The sequence below is a fragment of the Oncorhynchus mykiss genome, chromosome 9 (assembly GCF_013265735.2).
Source record: "Oncorhynchus mykiss isolate Arlee chromosome 9, USDA_OmykA_1.1, whole genome shotgun sequence".
NCBI classification, from domain to species: Eukaryota; Metazoa; Chordata; class Actinopteri; order Salmoniformes; family Salmonidae; genus Oncorhynchus; species Oncorhynchus mykiss.
In genome coordinates this window covers 62,847,434-62,869,300 of record NC_048573.1, presented here as the reverse complement: position 1 = coordinate 62,869,300, position 21,867 = coordinate 62,847,434, and the positions used below count along the sequence as shown (strand labels likewise).

The 21,867-nt window shown below is 41.1% G+C and overlaps 1 protein-coding gene across 2 annotated transcripts in view; it reads right to left on the bottom strand.

Annotated features, from left to right (window-relative positions):
- Window positions 1–1,740: 1,740 nt before the first annotated feature.
- Window positions 1,741–21,867, bottom strand: part of LOC110532607 (protein diaphanous homolog 1) — a 50,384-nt gene continuing 30,257 nt past the window's right edge. The window contains exons 12-17 of one of the 2 annotated variants that reach the window (XM_021616653.2): window positions 19,977–20,129; window positions 8,607–8,736; window positions 8,467–8,499; window positions 7,967–8,064; window positions 7,532–7,615; window positions 1,741–3,665 (exon numbers count right to left, since the gene is read on the bottom strand). In XM_021616653.2, the coding sequence (XP_021472328.2) occupies window positions 3,564–3,665; window positions 7,532–7,615; window positions 7,967–8,064; window positions 8,467–8,499; window positions 8,607–8,736; window positions 19,977–20,129 (600 nt within the window). In that variant the 3' untranslated portion in view covers window positions 1,741–3,563. The remainder of the gene's footprint in view (window positions 3,666–7,531; window positions 7,616–7,966; window positions 8,065–8,466; window positions 8,500–8,606; window positions 8,737–19,976; window positions 20,130–21,867) is intronic. The other variant, XM_021616654.2, reaches the window with a different exon arrangement.

Here is a 21,867-nt window from a genome sequence, read left to right as displayed (position 1 = left end):
GGGTCTGAATACTTTCCAAATGCATCAAGTAGTTTAATATTTGGTTCCATATCCCTTGCACGCAATGACTACCTCAAACTTGTGACTCTACAAACTCATTGGATGAATTTTCAGTTTGTTTTGGTTGTATTTCGTGTTATGTTTTGCCCATGTTAATGCTCAAATCTAAAGTTCTGGAGCATAGAGCCAAAAAATGTTGTTAAGCTTCACTGTCCAAATACATATGGAGGGGAGTATCTGTAATAATCAAAAGTTATTATTGTCCTAATTAAAAGGATTCATAGTTTCCATAGGAAACGGAAATACTATTGATTGGCTGTTGCCCACAGGAGTGGAACCAGACTAGTCTGGAATACTAAAGAGTATAATTTCCTTGTCTAAATAAAAGTTATATTACTTTCACATATTTATCTGAGTAGAGTGATTGTTAACAGACAGTGGACTTGGTAGTTAAATCAGAGCACTAGAGTTGTTAGCCAGATACACTCAAATCTAACATATACAGTTGAAGTCGGAAGATGACATACACTTAGGTTGGAGTCATTGAAACTCATTTTTCAACCACCCAACAAATGTCTTATTAACAAACTATAGTTTGTCGGTAAGGAGATCTACTTTATGCATGACAAGTTATTTCTCCAACAATTGTTTACAGACAGATTTTTTCACTTATAATTCACTGTATCACAATTCCATTGGGTCAGAAGTTTAAATACACTAAGTTGACTGTGCATTTAAACAGCTTGGAGAATTTCAGAAAATGATGAGCGTACTTTGGTGCGAAAAGTGCAAATCAACCCCAGAACAACAGCAAAGGACCTTGTGAAGATGCTGGAGGAAACAGGTACAAAAGTATCTATATTCACAGTAAAACGAGTCCTATATCAACAGAACCTGAAAGGCCGCTCAGCAAGGAAGAAGCCACTGCTCCGAAACCGGCATAAAAAAAAGCCAGAGAATGGTTTGCAGCTGCACATGGGGACGAATATTGTCCTCTGGTCTGATGAAACAAAAATACAACTGTTTGGCCATAATGACCATCGTTATGTTTGGAGAAAAAAGGGGGATGTTTGCAAGCCGAAGAACACCATCCCAACCGTGAAGCACATGGTGGCAGCATCATGTTGTGGGGGTGCTTTGCTGCAGGAGGGACTGGTGCACTTTACAAAATAGATGGCATGAGGTAGGAAAATGATGTGGATATATTGAAGCAACATCTCAAGACATCAGTCAGGAAGTTTTAGCTTGATTGCAAATGGGTCTTCCAAATAGACAATGACACCAAGCATACTTCCAAAGTTGTGGTGGCAAAATGGCTTCAGGACAACAAAGTCAAGGTATTGGAGTGGCCATCACAAAACCCTGACCTCAATCCCATAGAAAATTTGTTGGCAGAACTGAAAAAGCGTGTGCGAGCAAGAAGGCATACAAACCTGACTTAGTTACACCAGCTCTGTCAGGAGGAATGGGCCAATATTCACCCAACTACTTGTGGGAAGCTTGTGGAAGGCTACCCGAAACATTTGACCCAAGTTAAACAATTTAAAGGCAATGCTACCAAATACTAATTGAGTGTATGTAAACTTCTGACCCACTGGGAATGTGGTGAAAGAAACAAAAGCTAAAATAAATCAATCTCTATACTATTATTCTGTCATTTCACATTCTTAAAATAAAGTGGTGATCCTAACTAACCTAAGACGGGGAATTTTTACTAGGATTAAAATGTCAGGAATTGTCAAAATCTGAGTTTAAATGTATTTAGCTAAGGTGGATGTAAACTTCTGACTTCAACTGTAGGTTAAACACCTACTATAGCCATTTATAACATGGAGTGGTTGTGGGAGTAAAGGTGTCATATACATATTCTATCAGAACCCCTGTTTATACCTGGTTATAACTTGCATCCATTGTCCTGATCAAGTGTAGATGATTAAAAGACACATTGCGATCTGATTGTGATCAGATTTTCCTGACCACCTCCGGAGGTATTCAGGCACGCATTGTGTCTGTATATCTTACAAGATCTGGACCGAGAAATCATCTAAATCATAAATATTTTGCCCTCTAAAATCATTGACAGGTGGCACCATTGGCTTATTACATCAATATAAGTGTCTTACAATTAATAAACATTATTTTGAAAGAATAGCTGTGAAATAATTTGCATAAAGGAAGGGACCAGGAAATATGGCCACAATGTGGACACAGTGGACAGATAACAGACACATTTTAATACCATGTGTAGACACATTTCTTGAAATGTGGGCTTAAATCAGAATATCGACAAGATCAGGACAAAGGCACCAGGTATAAACGGGGGTTTACACAAAAACAACCTGCTTTGAAGTTTCACACTTGACATGGCTAAGTAATATAATCAAATCAGATCAAATTTGTTTCAGAAATGAGAAAAAAAATATCCCAGACTTGGTAAATATGTAATATCATAAAAGTAAGTCATCTTCTGAATGAAAGCTACATTTAATCAAATATTTTCTGTACATTTTCAATTAATCAATCACTCTCTCTCTCTCATCAAATCAATATAAAGTATTTTCAAGCAATTGCTAACAGCACCCATTTTGCTGCTGCGTTACCAATTGCAAGTGAGGGAAGGACAATGGGAAAAAATATCAATTTCAGATGGCAAAAAGCACCAGATGCTGTCCAGAATCAGAGAAGGGTCCTGGATCCCTGACTGGAGTACTGGAATAGAAAATCTGTGTGTCCCCGACCAAGGCAAGAATGTCTGCACGTTCAGAGAAAAATGGGTAATCAGATGGACCATTTTCAGCTGGCGAGGCCACTGTGTGTGTGTTCTTTGTGATTCGGTTCCCTTGTCATCAGACAGACAGCTGTGGACAGAAAGTAGAGAGCTTGGGACTATAAGTTTCTATCAGAATTTTTGTCCAAATTAAGTTAAGTTAGCCTTGTTCTGTTAAATGTTCTCTGCCTACAGTATATAGTACACTAAATATCCCAATTCATGTTTTTAAGTTCAAAATAATACACGCTCAACATTGCTGACACCATTCAAACCAGTAGGCTTTCCTCCTGTCTCATAACTTCAATTCAATACATTTTTTCAATCGATTTCAGACAATTTGTCACAATGAATTCCGACCAACTATCAGTCTACTGTCTTCAAACAATATACAGTACCTGTTATATATCCCATATAGATTCCTATTAATTACAGCAAAGCATTATACACTCTAATATTTTCCCACTGAAATTGCAATCCCCAAGTCTAGCTGCCTGAACATAGTATTAAACCACAGCTTGTGTGGCATCTTAGTGCACACAAATAACAATAATAATATTAATAGTAATGTGATTTATATAGCGCTTTTCAAAGACCCAAAGACGCTTAAAGGTTTCTAGGTTGCCATTAATGTTATATGTCACTGATCAGTGCAATTTCTAAGAAGTCTCGGCCTCTTTACAATTTGAAGTAAATAAACGTGTATTTGTATGTGCATAATTACAAAGTATGCAGCACTGAATTGTGTTTGGATTGGCTGAAGATTTATAGATAGTCACACAAGGACAGCAAATTGTTATCTGATTTCAGCATGTGTCCCCTTGAAGTCGTTGACAAACTGGCACACCAAGCCAAACAGCTCCTGAGAATCTTGATCCATTGGCTCTCCGAATTTAACCTTCAAGAAAAAAGACAAATGACCCAAGGTATTATTTTTGACATCTCAAGTCCAAAGCACTTCAGTTGCTTTCATTCTTTCAGAGGTTATAATACATTTGTCTAATTCCTGGGGTTAACCGATGTCCCTGGTTTGATTGGGAAGCATAACGTAAGTCCAGTTCATTGCAAACTCCATTTATAATAATGAGCTGATAAACTGTGTGAGCATGGAAGCAATTATTGGACTTAAATATCTTCAATGAGACAGACGGGTGGCCATGGCATGAATCCATGGCCACACTTAACTCACTACAGGGTTAGCTAATACAAAGGGTGTGTCATTAAAACAGTGGCTCAAGAATAACATCTAATATCAGTCAAACACGGCTTAACTGCTACAGTATTTGACCACACCACTAATCAGAAAAGCTACGCCAACAACACTGCAGCACATATGGAACTCTGAATTTAACCTATAAACTTTAAAGTATTTTGATGCATTTCATCCCAAATTAACATGCACAAGTTACAGTAACACTGGGAGAACAATTTAAGCATGCAGTATAGTCTACTACCATTGGTTCCGTGTCTGACTGCAGCAATTTTGTTCCCCTGGGGAGCAGAGAGAAGGTTCTGATAATGTCACAGATATAAGCTGTGTCAGGGTCAGTCTTCTCTCTCTCTCTGTCTCTCTCCTCTCTATGCTGCTGCTGGCTCAGGCTGTAGCACATCATTATTGGTGTGCGTACGTGCGTCCGTGTGTGTGCAAGAGGGTGGGAAGGATAAAGTTTGGAGTGCACAGGAATTTAATTGTGGAACCTACTATATCACAATTTCCTGGCAAGGCTCACCCCTCACCCTGTCAAGGCTCACCCGTCACTCTGTCAAGGCTCACAACTCAAACCCAGAACACAGCAGAGTCAGATGGACTCTTTGTGATGATGGATTGTCCTTCTGGAAATAGGGGAGGTTGGAAAATGGCCGTTACTTTCTTTAAAAATACATTGTTCTGTAAGAGTTTTACTTTGTTCTGACTGGGCAGAAACAGCCCCTATGCTGATGCCAAACTACACTAAAATAAAGGTGTACTAAGTTGGTAAATATCCCTAAGCATCTTCTTATGTGTATCAAAAAGTAACACTCCGTCATCTTGTCTATGACTGAATCTGAGAGACAAACCACTTCCGTTAGATACCTAATAACATCCAGTGTATTATACTATTAATAGGGATAGCTTCTAATACCCTCCTGTGTATATATTATTAATAGGGACAGACTCTAATACCCTCCTGTGTATTACACTATTACTAGGGATAGACTCTAATATCCTCCTGCTCATTATAGTATTAATAGGGACAGACTCTAATTTCCTCCTGCGTATTATAGTATTAATAGGGACAGACTCTAATAACCTCCTTTGTATTATAGTATTAATAGGGACAGACTATAAAACCCTCCTGTGTATTACAGTATTAATAGGGCTTCGTAGTAGCTTAGTGGTTAAGAGGTTGGGCCAGTAACCGAAAGGTTGCTGGTTTGAATCTCCGAGCTGACTAGGTGAAACCTATTGATGTGCCCTTGAGCAAATCACTTAACACTAATTGCTCCTGTAAGTCGTTCTGGATAAGATTGTCTGCTAAATGGCTAAAATGTAAAATAGGGACCGACTCCAATATCCTCCTGTGTATTACAGTATTAATAGGGACAGTCTGTGGTCTAAGCTAACTATTGTATATCAAGTTTAAGCATCTGCTGCAGAAGTAACCTTGAAGATACATTTTTTTTTTTTATATATCCTGTTTGGGATAGGGGGCAGCATTTTCACGTTTGGATGAAAAGCGTGTCCAGAGTAAACTGCCTGCTACTTAGGCCCAGTTGCTAATATATGCATATTATTAGTAGATTTGGATAGAAAGTTTCTAAAACTGTTTGAATGATGAACTCATATGGCAGGCGAAAACCTGAGAAAAATCCAACCAGTAAGTGGGAAATCTGAGGTTTGTACTTTTTCAACTCATTGCCTATCCAATATACAGTGTCTATGGGGTCAAATTGCACTTCCTATGGCTTCCACTAGATGTCAACAGTCTTTAGAACCTTGTTTGATGCTTCTACTGTGAAGGAGTGGGGAATGGGAGCTGAATGAGTCAGAGGTCTGCCAGAGTGGCATGAGCTGATCAAGCTTGCTCATGTGAGAGTTAGCTTGCGTTCCATTGCAATTCTACGGGTTGGAACATTATTGAAGATTTATGTTAAAAACATCCTAAAGATTGATTCTATACTTCGTTTGACATGTTTCTACGAACTGTAGTATGACTTTTCTTCTGAACTTTCGCCTGGACTTGCCCACGCGTCATGAGTTTGGACTGAACGCGCTAACAAAAGGAGGTATTTGGACATAAATTATGGATTTTATCGAACAAATCACACATTTATTGTGGAACTGGGATTCCTGGGAGTGCATTCTGATGAAGATCATAAAAGGTAAGTGAATATTTATACCGTTACTTCTGTTGACTCCTCAACATTGCGGATATCTGTATGGCTTGTTATGTTGTCTGAGCGCTGTACTCAGATTATTTTTTGAAATCTGACACAGCGGTTGCATTAAGGAGAAGTATATCTCTAATTATGTGCATAACACTTGTATCTTATATTAAAGTTTATGATGACTATTTCTGTAACTTGATGTGGCTCTCTGCAAAATCACCGGATGTTTTGGAAGCAAAATATTACTGAACAATAACGCGCCAATGTAAATTGAGATTTTTTTTATATAAATATGAACTTTATCAAACAAAACATACATGTATTGTGTAACAAGTCCTATGAGTGCCATCTGAGGAAGATCAAAGGTTAGTGATTAATTTTATCTCTATTACTTATTTTTGGGACTCCTCTCTTTAGCTGGAAAATGGATGTATGTGTTTATGTGACTAGGCTCTGACCTAACATAATCATATGTTGTGCTTTTGCTGTAAAGCCTTTTTGAAATCGGACAGGATGGGTAGATTAACAAGAAGTTAAGCTTTAATTTGGTGTATTGCACTTGTGAATGTATAAAAGTTACATATTTCCCAAAAATAATTTAGAATTCTGCGTGCTGCCTTTTCAGCAAAATGTTGTCCGCTAGTGGAACCCCTAGACATAAGAAGATATACACTACCGTTCAAAAGTTTGGGGTCAGTTAGAAATGTCCTTGTTTTTGTCCATTAAAATAACATCAACTTGATCAGAAATACAGCGTATGTCTACTAAGCAAGAGAACAAGTACATTAGAGTGTCTAGTTTGAGAAACCGATGCCTCACAAGTCCTCAACATGCAGCTTCATTAAAAAGTACCGGCAAAGCACCAGTCTCGACGTCAACAGTGAAGAGGCGACTCCGGGATGCTGGCCCTCTAGGTAGAGTTCCTCTGTCCAGTGTCTGTGTTCTTTTTCCCATCTTAATATTAAATTTTTATTGGCCAGTCTGAGAAATGGCTTTATGTTTGCAACTCTGCCTAGAAGGCCAGCATCCCGGAGTCGCCTCTTCACTGTTGACCTTGAGACTGGTGCTTTGCCGGTACTATTTAATGAAGCTGCCAGTTGACAACTTGTGAGGCGTCTGTTTCTCAAACTAGACACTAATGTACTTGTCCTCTTGCTCAATTGTGCACTGGGACCTTTCTTTGCTTTTCTTTCAAAAACAAGGACATTTCTAAGTGACTGCAAACTTTTGAACGGTAGTGTATATCCTCTTTAATCCCCATTCCACCCTCCATAGAGGAAAGATAGATAAGCTGAAACAATGGAAAAGGGCCATCTCAACATTTCAGGACTAGAGGAACCATTTATCTCCGGAGGGGCAACACAACAGACATTAAAATAATAACTCAGGGATTACCAATATGTCAGTGTAGAGTTTCTTCATCTCCTCAGACCTCTTTGTCAGCAGGGAGAGATCGGTTTTGTACTTCTCAATCGCCATCTTGGGTGAGAGGGAGAAAGTAGAACATTATTTGATGTATAGTATCAGAATACCTTCTGTTTTTTTGTTGCATCACAAAACTACCACTGCAAACTGACAGCAGACACCATAAGAGAAAAATAATGCAATATGAAGCAACACTCAGTATATCGGGCAAATAGAAATGAACTTCCCTATGATGTGCTCATCTTGAGATAAGCACTGTGAATTAACGATATAGTGTGATGGTGAAATGCAACTGACTGATGCTAATTCAGCGTGTCAAAGTTTTTCTTGTGTTTCTCTTAATCTTATATCTGTTTGTCTGAATATGAACTGAAAAGAAAGAACAGGTCTATCAGAATAACTTACCTTCAGGTCTTTGAAAAACTTTGGGTGTTGATCGCCTTGGTTTCTTCTCTTGTACGTTTTCTTGTACTGAATGGTCTTCTGTAACTCATTCTTGAGAACTGGAGGGGATGACACATCATGTCCATCATCCATCATACCTGATCACTGAAGCAAATACTCTCTACTTGAAATCACTATTTTCTCCTTTCTGCTGCTGGATCAAGCCAAGTGGCTGATCTGCACTCATGTCAACTATTCAACACAATTCTTCAGCCAAAAAGTAATCATAAATGTCTATACATGAAGCTGATATTAGGCCTATATGTCTTCACACTTTACATTTAATTGCGCCATCAAACCGGTCATCTCTTTGAACTAGCTAGATCATCCTATCTTAGATAATATTATTCATAAGTATATAAAAAATACAGTCACTATAATTAGATCTCAGCACTGTAAAGAGCAACACCTGTTTTTTACAGAGACATTATTGGACAGAATTGGAAACGTGGTAGACTCACCGTCCACTTCAGCAGTAAGGCCTTTAATGGAAGCTGATCAGAAACACAGAGAGAAATACCTAACTGTTTTACCTAAACTGCTCCAATTCAAACATAAAGTACAGGTTTTCGGGGCTTTGACCAAAATCTTGATTACTTACCCCCAGGGACAGTTTCGAATTCCGTCAACTCTTGTGGAAAAGTGGCCAAGCCGGGTTCGTGCAACATGATCTGCTCCACAAGGGCATGCAGCAAGGTGAACTTCCTGTCTATCCCACGGAGCTGGGAGATCTGTGGGGTTCATGAGGGACATTCGAAGGTGGCGTGCAACACGCTCTCCATTATAAAAACAGTTAATGATAAATCAAATATTAATTTTATTGGTCACATGCAGATGTTTTTGTGAGTGTAGTGAAATGCTTGTGCTTCAGGTTCTGACAGTGCAGTAATATCTAACAAGTAATCTAACAACAACTTCCTAATACACACACATCTAAGTAAAGGGATTGAATAAGAATATATACATATAAATATATGGATGAGTGATGACCGAGCGGCAATAGGCAAGATGCAATAGATGGTATAAAAATATAGTATATACACATATGGGATGAGTAATGAAAGATATGCAAACATTATTAAAGAGGCATTATTAAAGTGACTAGTGATCCATTTATTAAAGTGGCCAATGAATTCAAGCCTGTATAGGCAGCAGCCTCTCTGTGTTAGTGACAGTTGTTTCCACTAGCGGAACCCCTCGCCAACAGCCAATGAAATTGCAGGGCACCAAATACAAATCCATAGAAATCTCATTAATCAAATTTCTCAAACATACAAGTATTAGGCACCATTTTAAAGATAAAATTATCGTTAATCCAGCCAGACTGTCTGATTTCAAAAGTGCTTTACAGCGAAAGCTCCACAAACGATTATGTTAGGTCACCACCAAGTCACAGAAAAACCCAGCCATTTTTCCAGCCAAAGAGAGGAGTCACAAAAAAGCACGAATAGAGATCAAATAATTAATCACTAACCTTTGATGATCTTCATCAGATGACACTCATAGGACTTCATGTTACACAATACATGTATGTTTTGATCGATAAAGTGCATATTTATATCCAAAAATCTAATTTTACATTGGTGTGTTATGTTCAGTAGTTAAAAAACATGTTGTGATTTTGCAGTGAGCCACATTAATTCACAGAAATATTCATTATAAAATGTTGATGAAAATTGAAGTGTTATGCATGGAACTTTAGATACACTTCTCCTTAATTAATGCAACCGCTGTGTCAGTTTTCAAAAAAACTTCACGGAAAATAATCTGAGTATGGCGCTCAGAGCCCAAACCAGCCAAAATAAATATCCGCCATGTTGCGCAGTCAATATTAGTCAGAAATAGCATTATAAATATTCACTTACCTTTGATGATCTTCATCAGAATACACTCCCAGGAATCGCAGTTCCACAATAAATATTTGTTTTGTAAGATAATGTCCATCATTTATGTCCAAATAGCTTCTTTAGTTAGCGCTTTATGTAAACAAATCCAAACACGTGTTCAGGTCCAGCCGAACGTCGGACGAAAAGTTATATTACAGGTCGTAGAAACTTGTCAAACTAAGTATAGAATTAATCTTAAGGATGTTTTTATCATAAATTTTCAATAATGTTCCAACCGGAGAATTCAATTTTCTGTGGAAAAGCAATGGAACGAGAGCTACCTCTCATGTGAAATGCGCGTGACTGAGAACAAGGCTGCTGCCAGACCCCTTAGTCAAACAGCTCTCATTCGCTCCCCCTTCACAGTAGAAGCCTGAAACAACGTTCTAAAGATGGTTGACATCTAGTGGAAGCCTTAGGAAGTGCAAAATGACCCATATCCCACTGTGTATTCGATAGGGGCTGAGTTTAAAAACTACAAAACTCAGATTTCCCACTTCCTGTTTTTTTTCTCAGGTTTTTGCCTGCCATATGAGTTCTGTTATACTCACAGACATTATTCAAACAGTTTTATAAACTTCAGAGTGTTTTCTATCAAGTACTACTAATTATATGTATATATTAGCATCTGGGACTGAGTAGGATGCAGTTTACTCTGGGCACGCTATTCATCCAAAAGTGAAAATGCTGCCCCCTATCCCAAAGAAGTTTTAACAGTCTGATGGCCTTGAAATAGAAGCTGTTTTCAGTCTCTCGGTCCCAGCTTTGATGCACCTGTACTGACCTCGCCTTCTGCATGGTAGCGGGGGGATCAGACAGTGGCTCAGGTGGTTGTTGTCCTTGATGATCTTTTTGGCCTTCCTGTGACATCAGGTGCTGTAGGTGTCCTGGAGGGCAGGTAGTTTGCCCCCAGTGATGCGTTGTGCAGACCGCACCACCTTCTGGAGAGCCTTGCGGTTGTGGGTGGTGCAGTTGCCATACAAGGAGGTGATACAGCCTGATAGGATGCTCTCAATTGTGCATCTGTAAAAGTTTGTGAGGGTTTTAGGTGACAAGACACATTTTTTCAGCCTCTTGAGGTTGAAGAGGTGTTGTTGCGCCTTCTTCACCACACTGTCTGTGTGGGTGGACGTTTTCAGTTTGTCCGTGATGTGTATGCCGAGGAACTTAAAACGTTTCACCTTCTTCACTGCTGTCTTGTCGATGTGTATAGGGGGTACTCGCTCTGCTATTTCCTGAAGTTCACGATCATCTCCTTTGTTTTGTTCACTTTGAGTGAGAGGTTGTTTTCCTGACACCACATTCCAAGAGACCATCACCTCCTCCATATAGGCTGTCTTGCCATTGTTGGTGATCAAGCCTACTACTGTTGTGTCGTCTGGAAACTTGGGTGATTGAGTTGGAGGCATGCATGTCCATGCAGTCATGGGTGAACAGGGAGTACAGGAGGGGGCTGAGCATGCACCCTTGTCGGGCCCCAGTTTTGAGGATCAGTGAAGTGGAGATGTTGTTTCCTAACTTCACCACCTGGGGGGCGGCCCGTCAGGAAGTCCAGGACCCAATTGCACAGGGCGGGGTTGAGACCCAGCGCCTCAAGCTTAATGGTGAGCTTGGAGGGTACTATGGTGTTGAATGCTGAGCTGTAGTCAATGAACAGCATTTCTGCATAGGTATTTCTCTAGTCCAGATGGGATAGGCGAGTATGCAGTGTGAAGGCGATTGCATTGTCTGTGGACCTATTGGGATGGTATTCAAATTGAAGTGGCTCTAGGGTGGCAGGTAAGGTGGGGGTGATATGATCCTTGACTAGTCTCTCAAAACACTTCATGCTGACAGAATGTGTGCTATGGGGCGATAGTCATTTAGTTCAGTTACCTTTGCCTTCTTATACAGGTACAATGGTGGTCATCTTGAAGTATGTTGGAACAGCAGACTGGGATAGAGAGAGATTGAATATGTCCGTAAACACACCAGCCAGCTGGTCTGCGTGTGCTCTGAGGACGCGGCTAGGGATGTCTAGGCCGGCAGCATTGCGAGCATTGCGACACGTTTAAATGTCTTACTCACGTCGGCCATGGAGAAGTAGAGCTCACAGTCCTTGGTAGCGAGCCTCATCGGTGACACTGTATTATTCTCAAAGCGGGCAAAGAAGGTTTTTAGTTTGTCTTGGAAGTAAGACATCGGTGTCCATGACGTGGCTGGCTTTCATTTTGTAGTCTGTGATTGCCTGTAGACCCTGCCACGTACGTCTTATGTCTGAGCCATTGAATTGAGACTTCACTTGGTCCCTTTACCGACATTTTGCTTGTTTGATTGCCTTTCAGAGGGAATAACTACACTGTTTGTATTCAGCCATATTCCCAGGCATCTTTCCATGGTTAAATGCGGTTGTTCGTGCTTTCTATCCACAGTTCCTGGTTAGAGTATGTTTTAATAGTCACAGTGTGTACAACATCTCCAATGCACTTCCTTATAAACTCACTCACCGATTCAGAGTATAAATTGATATTATTGTTTGAAGCTACCCGGAACATTTCCCAGTACGTGTGATCAAAACAATCTTGAAGCGTGGATTCCGATTGGTCAGACCAGCGTTAAATAGTTATTGTCACAGGTACATCCTGTTTGAGTTTCTGCCTATAGGACGGGAGGAGCAAAATGGAGCCGTAGTCAGATTTGCTGAAAGGAGGGTGGGGGAGGGCCTTATATGCATTGCGGAAGTTAGAGTAGCAGTGATCCAGTGTATTGCCTGCACGAGTGCTAAAATCAATATGCTGATAGAATTTAGGTAGCCTTGTTCTTACATTTGCTTTGTTAAAATTCCCAGCTACAAAAAATGCAGCCTCAGGACATGTGGTTTCCAGTTTGTAAATGTCTTATTTATTTTTTTCCACCTTTATTCAACCAGGTTGGCAAGTTGAGAACAAGATCTCGTTTACCACTGCGACCTGGCCAAGATAAAGCAAAACAGTTCGACACATATAACAACACAGAATTACACATGGAGTAAAACAAACATACATTCAATAATACAGTAGAAAAATAAGTCTATATACAATGTGAGCAAATGAGGTGAGATAAGGGAGGTAATAAATAGACCATGGTGGCGAAGTAAATACAATATAGCAATTAAAAAACTGGAATGGTAGATTTGACAGTAGATGAGTGTGCAAAGTAGAAATACTGGGGTGCAAAGGAGAAAAATAAATAAATAAATACAGTAGGGGAAGAGGTAGTTGTTTGGGCTATTTATAGATGGGTTATGTACAGGTGCGAGCTGCTCTGACAGCTGGTGCTTAAAGCTAGTGAGGGAGATAAGTGTTTCCAGTTTCAGAGATTTTTGTAGTTTGTTCCAGTCATTGGGAGCAGAGAACTGGAAGGAGAGGCGGCCAAAGGAGAAATTGGCTTTGGGGGTGACATGTGAGATATACCTGCTGGAATGCGTGTTACGGGTGGGTGCTGCTCTGGTGACCAGCGAGCAGAGATAAGGCGGGACTTTACCTAGCAGAGCCTTGTAGATGACCTGGAGCCAGTGGGTTTGGCGAGGAGTATGAAGCGAGGGCCAGCCAACGAGAGCATACAGGTCGCAGTGGTGGGTAGTATATGGGGCTTTGGTGACAAAACGGATGGCACTGTGATAGACTGCATCCAATTTGTTGAGTAGGGTGTTGGAGGCTATTTTGTAAATTACATTGCCAAAGTTGAGGAGCGGTAAGATGGTCAGTTTTACGAGGTTATGTTTGGCAGCATGAGTGAAGGATGCCTTGTTGTGAAATAGGAAGCCAATTCTAGATATAACTTTGGATTGGAGATGTTTTATGTGAGTCTGGAAGGAGAGTTTACAGTCTAACCAGACACCTAGGTATTTGTAGTTGTCCACATATTCTAAGTCAGAGCTGTCCAGAGTAGTGATGATGGAAGGGCGGGCAGGTGCGGGCAGCGATCGGTTGAAGAGCATGCATTTAGTTTTACTTGTATTTAAGAGCAGTTAGAGGCCACGGAAGGAGAGTTGTATGGCATTGAAGCTCGTCTGGAGTGTTGTTAACACAGTGTCCAAAGAAAGGCCAGAAGTATACAGAATGGTGTCGTCTGCGTAGAGGTGGATCAGAGACTCACCAGCAGCAAGAGCGACATTATTGATGTATACAGAGAAGAGACTCGGCCCAAGAATTGAACCCTGTGGCACCCCCATGGAGACTGCCAGAGGCCCGGACAACAGGCCCTCTCATTTGACACACTGAACTCTTGTCTGAGAAGTAGTTGGTGAACCAGGCGAGGCAATCATTTGAGAAACCAAGGCTGTTGAGTCTGCCAATGAGGATGTGGTGATTGACAGAGTCAAAAGCCTTGGCCAGGTAAATTAATATGGCTGCACAGTATTGTTTCTTATTGATGGCGGTTAAGATATCGTTTAGGACGATATCCCGGGTAGCCTAGTGGTTAGCGCGTTGGACTAGTAACCAAAAGGTTGCAAGTTCACATCCCCGAGCTGACAAGGTACAAATCTGTCAATCTGCCCCTGAACAGGCAATTAACCCACCCTAGGATATCATTGAAAATAAGAATTTGTTGTTAACTGACTTGCATAGTTATTTTAAAAAAAAATTGAGGTGCACCCATGACCAGCTCTGAAACCAGATTGCATAGCGGAGGAGATACGGTGGGATTCGAAATGGTCGGTGATCTGTTTGTTAACTTGGCTTTCGAAGACCTTAGAAAGGCAGGGTAGGATAGATATCGGTCTGTAGCAGTTTGGGTCAAGAGTGTCCACCCCTTTGAAGAGAGGGATGACCGTAGCTGCTTTCCAATCTTTGGGAATCTCAGACGATACGAAAGAGAGGTTGAACAGGCTAGTAATAGGGGTTGCAACCATTTCGGCAGATCATTTTAGAAAGAAAGGGTCCAGATTGTCTAGCCCGGCTGATTTGTGGGGGTCCAGATTTTTCATCTCTTTCAGAACATCAGACGACTGGATTTGTGAGAAGGGGAAATGGGGAAGGCTTGGGCGAGTTGCTGTGGGGGGTGCAGTGCTGTTGACCAGGGTAGGGGTAGCCAGATGGAAAGCATGGTCAGCCGTAGAAAACTGCTTATTGAAATGGTCAATTATAGTGGATTTATCGGTGGTGACAGTGGGCAGCTGGGAGGAGTTGCTCTTGTTTTCCATGGACTTTACAATGTCAAATAACTTTTTTGAGTTTGTGTTGCAGGAAACAAATCTCTGCTGGAAAAAGATAGTCTTGGCTTTTCTAACTGCCTGTGTATATTGGTTTCTAACTTCCCTGAAAAGTTGCATTTCACGGGGGCTGTTCGATGCTAATGTAGAACGCCACAGGATGTTTTTGTGTTGGTTAAGGGCAGTCAGGTCTGGGGAGAACCAAGGGCTATATCTGTTCCTGGTTCTACATTTCTTGAATGGGGCATGCTTATTTAAGATGGTGAGGAAGGCATTTTTAAAGAATAACCAGGCATCCTCTACTGACGGGATGAGGTCAATATCCTTCCAGGATACCCGGGCCAGGTTGATTAGAAAAGGCCTGCTCGCTGAAGTGTTTCAGAGAGCGTTTGACAGTGATGAGTGGAGGTCGTTTGACCGCTGACCCATTACGGATGCAGGCAATAAGGCAGTGATCGCTGAGATCTTGGTCGAAAACAGCAGAGGTGTATTTAGAGGGCAAGTTGGTTAGGATGATATCTATGAGGTTGCCCGTGTTTACGGCTTTGGGGTTGTACCTGGTATGTTCATTGATAATTTGTGTAAGATTAGATTGTAGGATGGCCGGGGTGTTAAGCATGTCACAGTTTAAGTCACCTAGCAGCACGAGCTCTGAAGATAGATTGGGGGCAATCAGTTCACATATGGCATCCAGAGCACAGCAGGGGCAGAGGGTGGTCTATAGCAGGCGGCAACGCTGAGAGACTTGTTTTTAGAGAGGTGGATTTTTAAAAGTAGAAGTTCTAATTGTTTGGGTACAGACCTGGATAGTAGGACAGAACTCTGCAGGCTATCTCTGCAGTTGATTGCAACACCGCCCCCTTTTGCCATTCTATCTTGTCTGAAAATGTTGTAGTTAGAGATGGAGATTTCAGAGTTATTGGTGGTCTTCCTAAGCCAGGATTCAGACACGGCTAAGACATCCGGGTTGGCAGAGTGTGCTAAAGCAGTGAATAAAACAAACTTAGGGATGAGGCTTCTAATGTTAACATGCATGAAACCAAGGCTTTTACGGTTACAGAAGTCATCAAAAGAGAGCGCCTGGGGAATAGGAGTGGAGCTAGGCACTGCAGGGCCTGGATTCACCTCTACATCGCCAGAGGAACAGAGGAGGAGTAGGATAAGAGTATGGCTAAAAGCTATGCGAATTGGACGTCTAGGACGTCTGGAACAGAGAGTAAAAGGAGCAGGTTTCTGGGGGCGATAAAATAGATTCAAGGTATAGTGTACAGACAAAGGTATGATAGGATGTGAATACAGTGGAGGTAAACCTAGGCATTGAGTGATGATGAAAGAGATATTGTCTCTAGAAACATAATTGAAACCAGGTGATGTCATCGCATGTGTGGGTGGTGGAACTGAAGGGTTGGATAAGGTATAATGAGCAGGGCTAGAGGCTCTACAGTGAAATAAGCCCAAAAACACTAATCAGAACAGCAATGGACAAGGCATATTGACATTAAGGAGAGGCATGCTCAGCCGAGTGATCATAAGTGTCCAGTGAGTAGTGAGGTTGGTTGGGGTCACGGCGATTCAGACAGCTAGCCGAGCCATGGGTAGCAAGCTAGCAGAAGATGGAGGTCTATTTTTAGCCACCCCGTGCATTTCCGTCTGTAGATTAGTGGGGTTCCGTGTGGTAGAGGGGACCAAATCCAATTGTCAAAATAGTTATAGTGGCCCAAGAAGATTGTTCGACAGACCTGTTCAGATAGCAGCCGATATGCTCAAGACAGCTAACGATTAGCGGGCCGCAGTTAGCAGATGGGCGTTCGGGTTACGTCGCGATGGAGGGGCCAGTTGAATAACTCCCTCGGGCAGATAACGTTGGTATTCCAGTCGTGAAGGCCTGATGGGGCTCCGCATCGGCAGTAAAACGGGTCCGGATAGGTGATTGTAGCCCAGGAGTGGCTGACGAAACTCTTCAGCTGGCTAGCTCCGGGATAATTGGTGTTTGCTCCGGAATCGACGTTAGCCAATAGTCACTCGGATAGCAGCTAGTTAGCTGCAAGATCCAGGTGTAAATGTCCAAAGCTTGCGGTATAAATCCGGGGATATGGAGAGAAAATAGGTCCGGTATGCTCTGGTCTGAGTCGCGTTGTACAAAACTTGCGATAGCTTTCCGAGCTAAAGGATAGCTGATGACCACTAGCCGTGGTTAGCTGAATACTAACCTTAGCTAGTGAGCTGGCTAACTTCTTTTGTGGATTTCGGATACGAGGTGAATAATACTTTTGGAAAAAAAACTGATCCGCACCACATTTGGTGAGCCTGGTTGCAGGAGAGTGTTTGAAGTTGAGTTTTTAGAAAAAATATGTAAAAAGATATGCGAAGAAAAATATAAAAAGATATAAAATATACATACACGGGGACAAGACGAGGACATCTGACTGCTACGCCATCTTGGAACAAGGAGAGTAGAGAGTCCAGTAAAGTTCCTTGAGGACCATCATGGTATCGGCAAGAGTGGGGATATATACGGCTGTGACATTAACCGACGATAATTCTCTTCGGAGATAATATGGTCGGCATTTGATTGTGAGGAATTCTAGGTCAGGTGAACAAAAGGACTTGAGTTCCTGTATGTTGTTATGATTACACCATGTGTCGTTAATCATGAAGCATACACCCCCCGCCCTTCTTCTTCCTAGAGTGATGTTTATTTCTGTCGGCGTGACGCATAAGGAATCCCGGTGACTGTACCGACTCCGACAACATATCCCGAGAGAGCCATGTTTCTGTGAAACAGAGTATATTACAATCTCTGATGTCTCTCTGGAAAGCAACCTTTTCCCTAATTTCATCAACCTTGTTATCTAGAGACTGGACATTGGCGAGTAATATACTCAGAAGCGGTGGGTGGTGTGCACGACTATGAAGTCTGACCAGAAGGTCAGAAGGTCTTCTGCGGCGAGGTTGTTTTGGGTCGGCCTCTGGAATCAGATCAAACAAATGATCTGCTTCAGGAAAGTCATATTCCTGGTCGTAATGTTGGTAAGTTGACGACGCTCTGATATCCAATAGTTCTTCCCAGCTGTATGTAATAACACTTAAGATTTTCTGGGCCAACAATGTAAGAAATAATACATACAAAAACAAAATACTGAATAGTTTTCTAAGGACTAGAAGCGAGGCAACCCTGTCTGTCGGCACCATCTTGCTACCAAGTCATACTGTGCTGTTTCGGTCTACACAGAGATCTTCACCAGAAAAAGAAATAGGAGAGATCAGCCGTGCTGGTTCACCTGCAGCAGTCCTATGTCACAGTCCTGGCTGAGCCACATAACTACTGTTCCTACCAGGCCTTGAGATGCACAGCAGAGCAAAAGAATGCACACATTTTTGTGCGCTGCGTGTACAAACGCAAGTGCCTTGCCCCAAGGCTACTCAAACCATAGGATCTCAATGTACAGTTTCTGTTAACCTAAACACTAAAAATGTAATTTCTCTCTGTGTTAATATTGAGGCATGTTGCTTTGTATTATTGGATGCATGTATCAACAATCCCCAAGGTTTTCCTTGACTCTTCCATTTTTGCGTTAACTTGATGAGGTCAACTGATTGTTCAAGGTATTGCTAATGCTTTTGTTACTCAGATATGGCTGTGTTTCTTATCAATTTGATTTGAAAACAAATCAAAACAAAAATCATCACATCATAACAAAAACATTACATCATAAAAGCTTCCATATTACATGCAGAGTCATTATCACCTTTACTAGAGCCGTAATACGTTGTGTCCTTACTTAGACAGTGGGGAGCTTTTTCTGTGAATAAAAAAATACTTGAGGAGTGTTAAGTTTCCTGAAAATGAATGAAAATAAATCAATAAAAATGCAGCCATATTCAACCTATTTATATAAAATGTTAATGATCTTTCTAAAATTCAAGCCTTGCTGCATCACAGTGGCTTATGCCTTCTGTCTTAATTGAAATGCAAAGGGGATATCTCTCTCTCTCTAATCCTGTGATGGGATTTATTCCATAGTCTTTTTTAGGTTACGTTGTTTACCAATTTGAGGTCCAGGGCACTTCCCCGAGGACCAGTCTAGAAGAGATGCACGCATCATCAACTTGAAGATTAACAACAACAACCTCTATGGCTTTCTCTTACCTTACAGTTACTGTATCAACTTCCAGGTCCAGCCATTTATTTCAAAACACAGAGTCCCCTCACAGTGCAAACAATTTAGCCCTCTCTGTTTCACCATCAAACCTTCTATGTGAGGCTTTGGGAGTAAGAGACTCCAGTCTTATTAGATAGAGAGGAAGCATTTTAAATCTGGGGCAAAGTGCCATTAAATCTTCCCATCAGGGGACCAGTACAGCACAGCAGCAGCTTAGGCGGCAATCTATAGAAACTGCCAAGGAGTCGTCTACTATGCTGAAAGACCTATTCTAATAGTTCAGAGAGATCTAAAATGATCCCAGATAAATGTATAAAAAAAGCACGTATCTAATAAACAAGGAGTCTAATCCAAAACAAGGCTAATCTAAGACTACCAATATTGAGATTTATAGAAAAGAACCAGTAAGGTGAAAGAAGTTGCAGCTGCCATTGCCCACTGTGAATTGTAGGGTACCTCACAGTAGACTTGTCCAATGTCCACCAGCCCAGCATCTGCACCATAACAAGAGGTTCCATTTGATTTGTGAAGCCAGGCGGTGATACAATTACCTGCGTGTCAGAGTTAGACACACTAGGGGTAATGACCCAACCTGAGTCTGACCAGGCAGAGGATGGATCGGAGAAGAAACTGAAAGGAGCGAGAAGGAGGAGGGAGATCCGTCTGTGTATATCAATGAGAAGTTTTATTAGCCTAGTGCTGGACACTCCACCAAAGGTCAGGTGACAGCAGAGGAGAGGAGCACCTACTTTAGTTAAGGAGGAGAGGCGGAATCCCTTGGCCTTTCCCTTCCCTGCGTTCTCATTGAGGTAATTGCCGATGGCCAGCAGGTACTTCAGCACGGAGACAAACGACCTGGAGCTGTACAACTGCGTGCACATCCTGATCTTCTGGTTAATCAGCTGAAAGACAAAGATAGTGGTTCAGGAGAAGTCATTTCACTAATCCAACTTCATACTCACTCTTTTTGTCTGAATCAGACTATTTTGTTTTGTCTGATTCATGAGTTTATGAGAGTTGAGTAAACCCAGGCGAAATCCTTTTTGGTTTTCAAGTAAATTTGCAGTCAGACTAGAGACGTGACAAAATTTCAATAGCACACATTTATTTTGGATGACAGGCTTGTATTTTGAAGTAAACAAGTAGATTGACTTGTTCTACATTGCAAAAGTAATTATATTTTCATCATATGCATTTCATTGTGGTTTTCAGATTATATTACTTGTTATCATTCATACTACACAGTTTTTAACCATCCTATCACAAGCAATTGTGTCTTATATATCTAAGAAACATGGTGCACACTGCACGATATTCATAGAATGTATAAAAAAATGGGACAGGTATTAGATTTTGTTTGCAATCTCTCTCAACAACACAGAATTTCCAGGTCTGCTAGTAAAGTAAGGAGGACGGTGAGGATGGGATGTAGTGGGGAGACAGAGCAGCCCTCTGGAAAAACAAATCCACTTAGCAAAGGTGTGTGTCTGATACAACATCCAACCATATGCTCAAGTTTACAAAGTAACGTCCCATAGCACACTAGTGTGACCTCCTCAAGCCTTAACAAAGCAGAATGCAAATACAAAGAATGCAAATCAGGTTTTGAAGGGGGCAACCTCTCATTGCAGTCTGGTCTCATAGACTAGACATAACATAGTAAATGTAAATCTGGGAACTCTAATTAGTATGATATGTTACATATGGTATGGTTACAAACGACAGACGGTTACATAAAACCTCTACAGGATCGGTGGGTCCCCAATGGGACGGTTGAGCTAATGCGATTAACAAGAAAAGTAACAAGAAAATTTCCCAGGGCATAGACATATCTGATATTGGCAGAAAGCTTACATTCTTGTTAATCTAACTGCACTGTCCAATTGAATTGATTGTGCAAAGAATAGGTCTGACATACAAATACAAACTGCTGGGCTCATGACAGCAACAAGAATATTAATTGTCACCCTATGCTGCAAAATTGAGAATAATAGTTTCTTGCATAGCAGAAGATCGGAGTAAGATCTTATCAGATACAAATATCCTATTTGGATTTAGAGGTACAGACCATGTACCATAGTAATAGAAGTCAAAGCGACTGTGTGACCAACCAAAACTCCAACAACAAATAAATGCAAGGCACAGGCAGGTGTTACTATCTCACATAATTATATTTAGGATAATCCTGCAATATACAGTACACACACAGAATGCAGTACACACACCATTCCATAATCATGTAATAATCCATAATCAACACTGTGCTACTGTCTATGAATTGCAACTACATTTTGGAAAGTATTTTTAGATGGTAGAGGGGTGAAAAGGGTTTTCATACAATATGTGTAAACAACATTTGGATTTTACAAATTGCTATTTAATATACAGTGCCTTGCGAAAGTATTCGGCCCCTTTGAACTTTGCAACCTTTTGCCACATTTCAGGCTTCAAACATAAAGATATAAAACTGTATTTTTTTGTGAAGAATCAACAACAAGTGGGACACAATCATGAAGTGGAACGACATTTATTGGAAATTTAAAACTTTTTTAACATATCAAAAACTGAAAAATTGGGCGTGCAAAATTATTCAGCCCCCTTAAGTTAATACTTTGTAGCGCCACCTTTTGCTGCGATTAC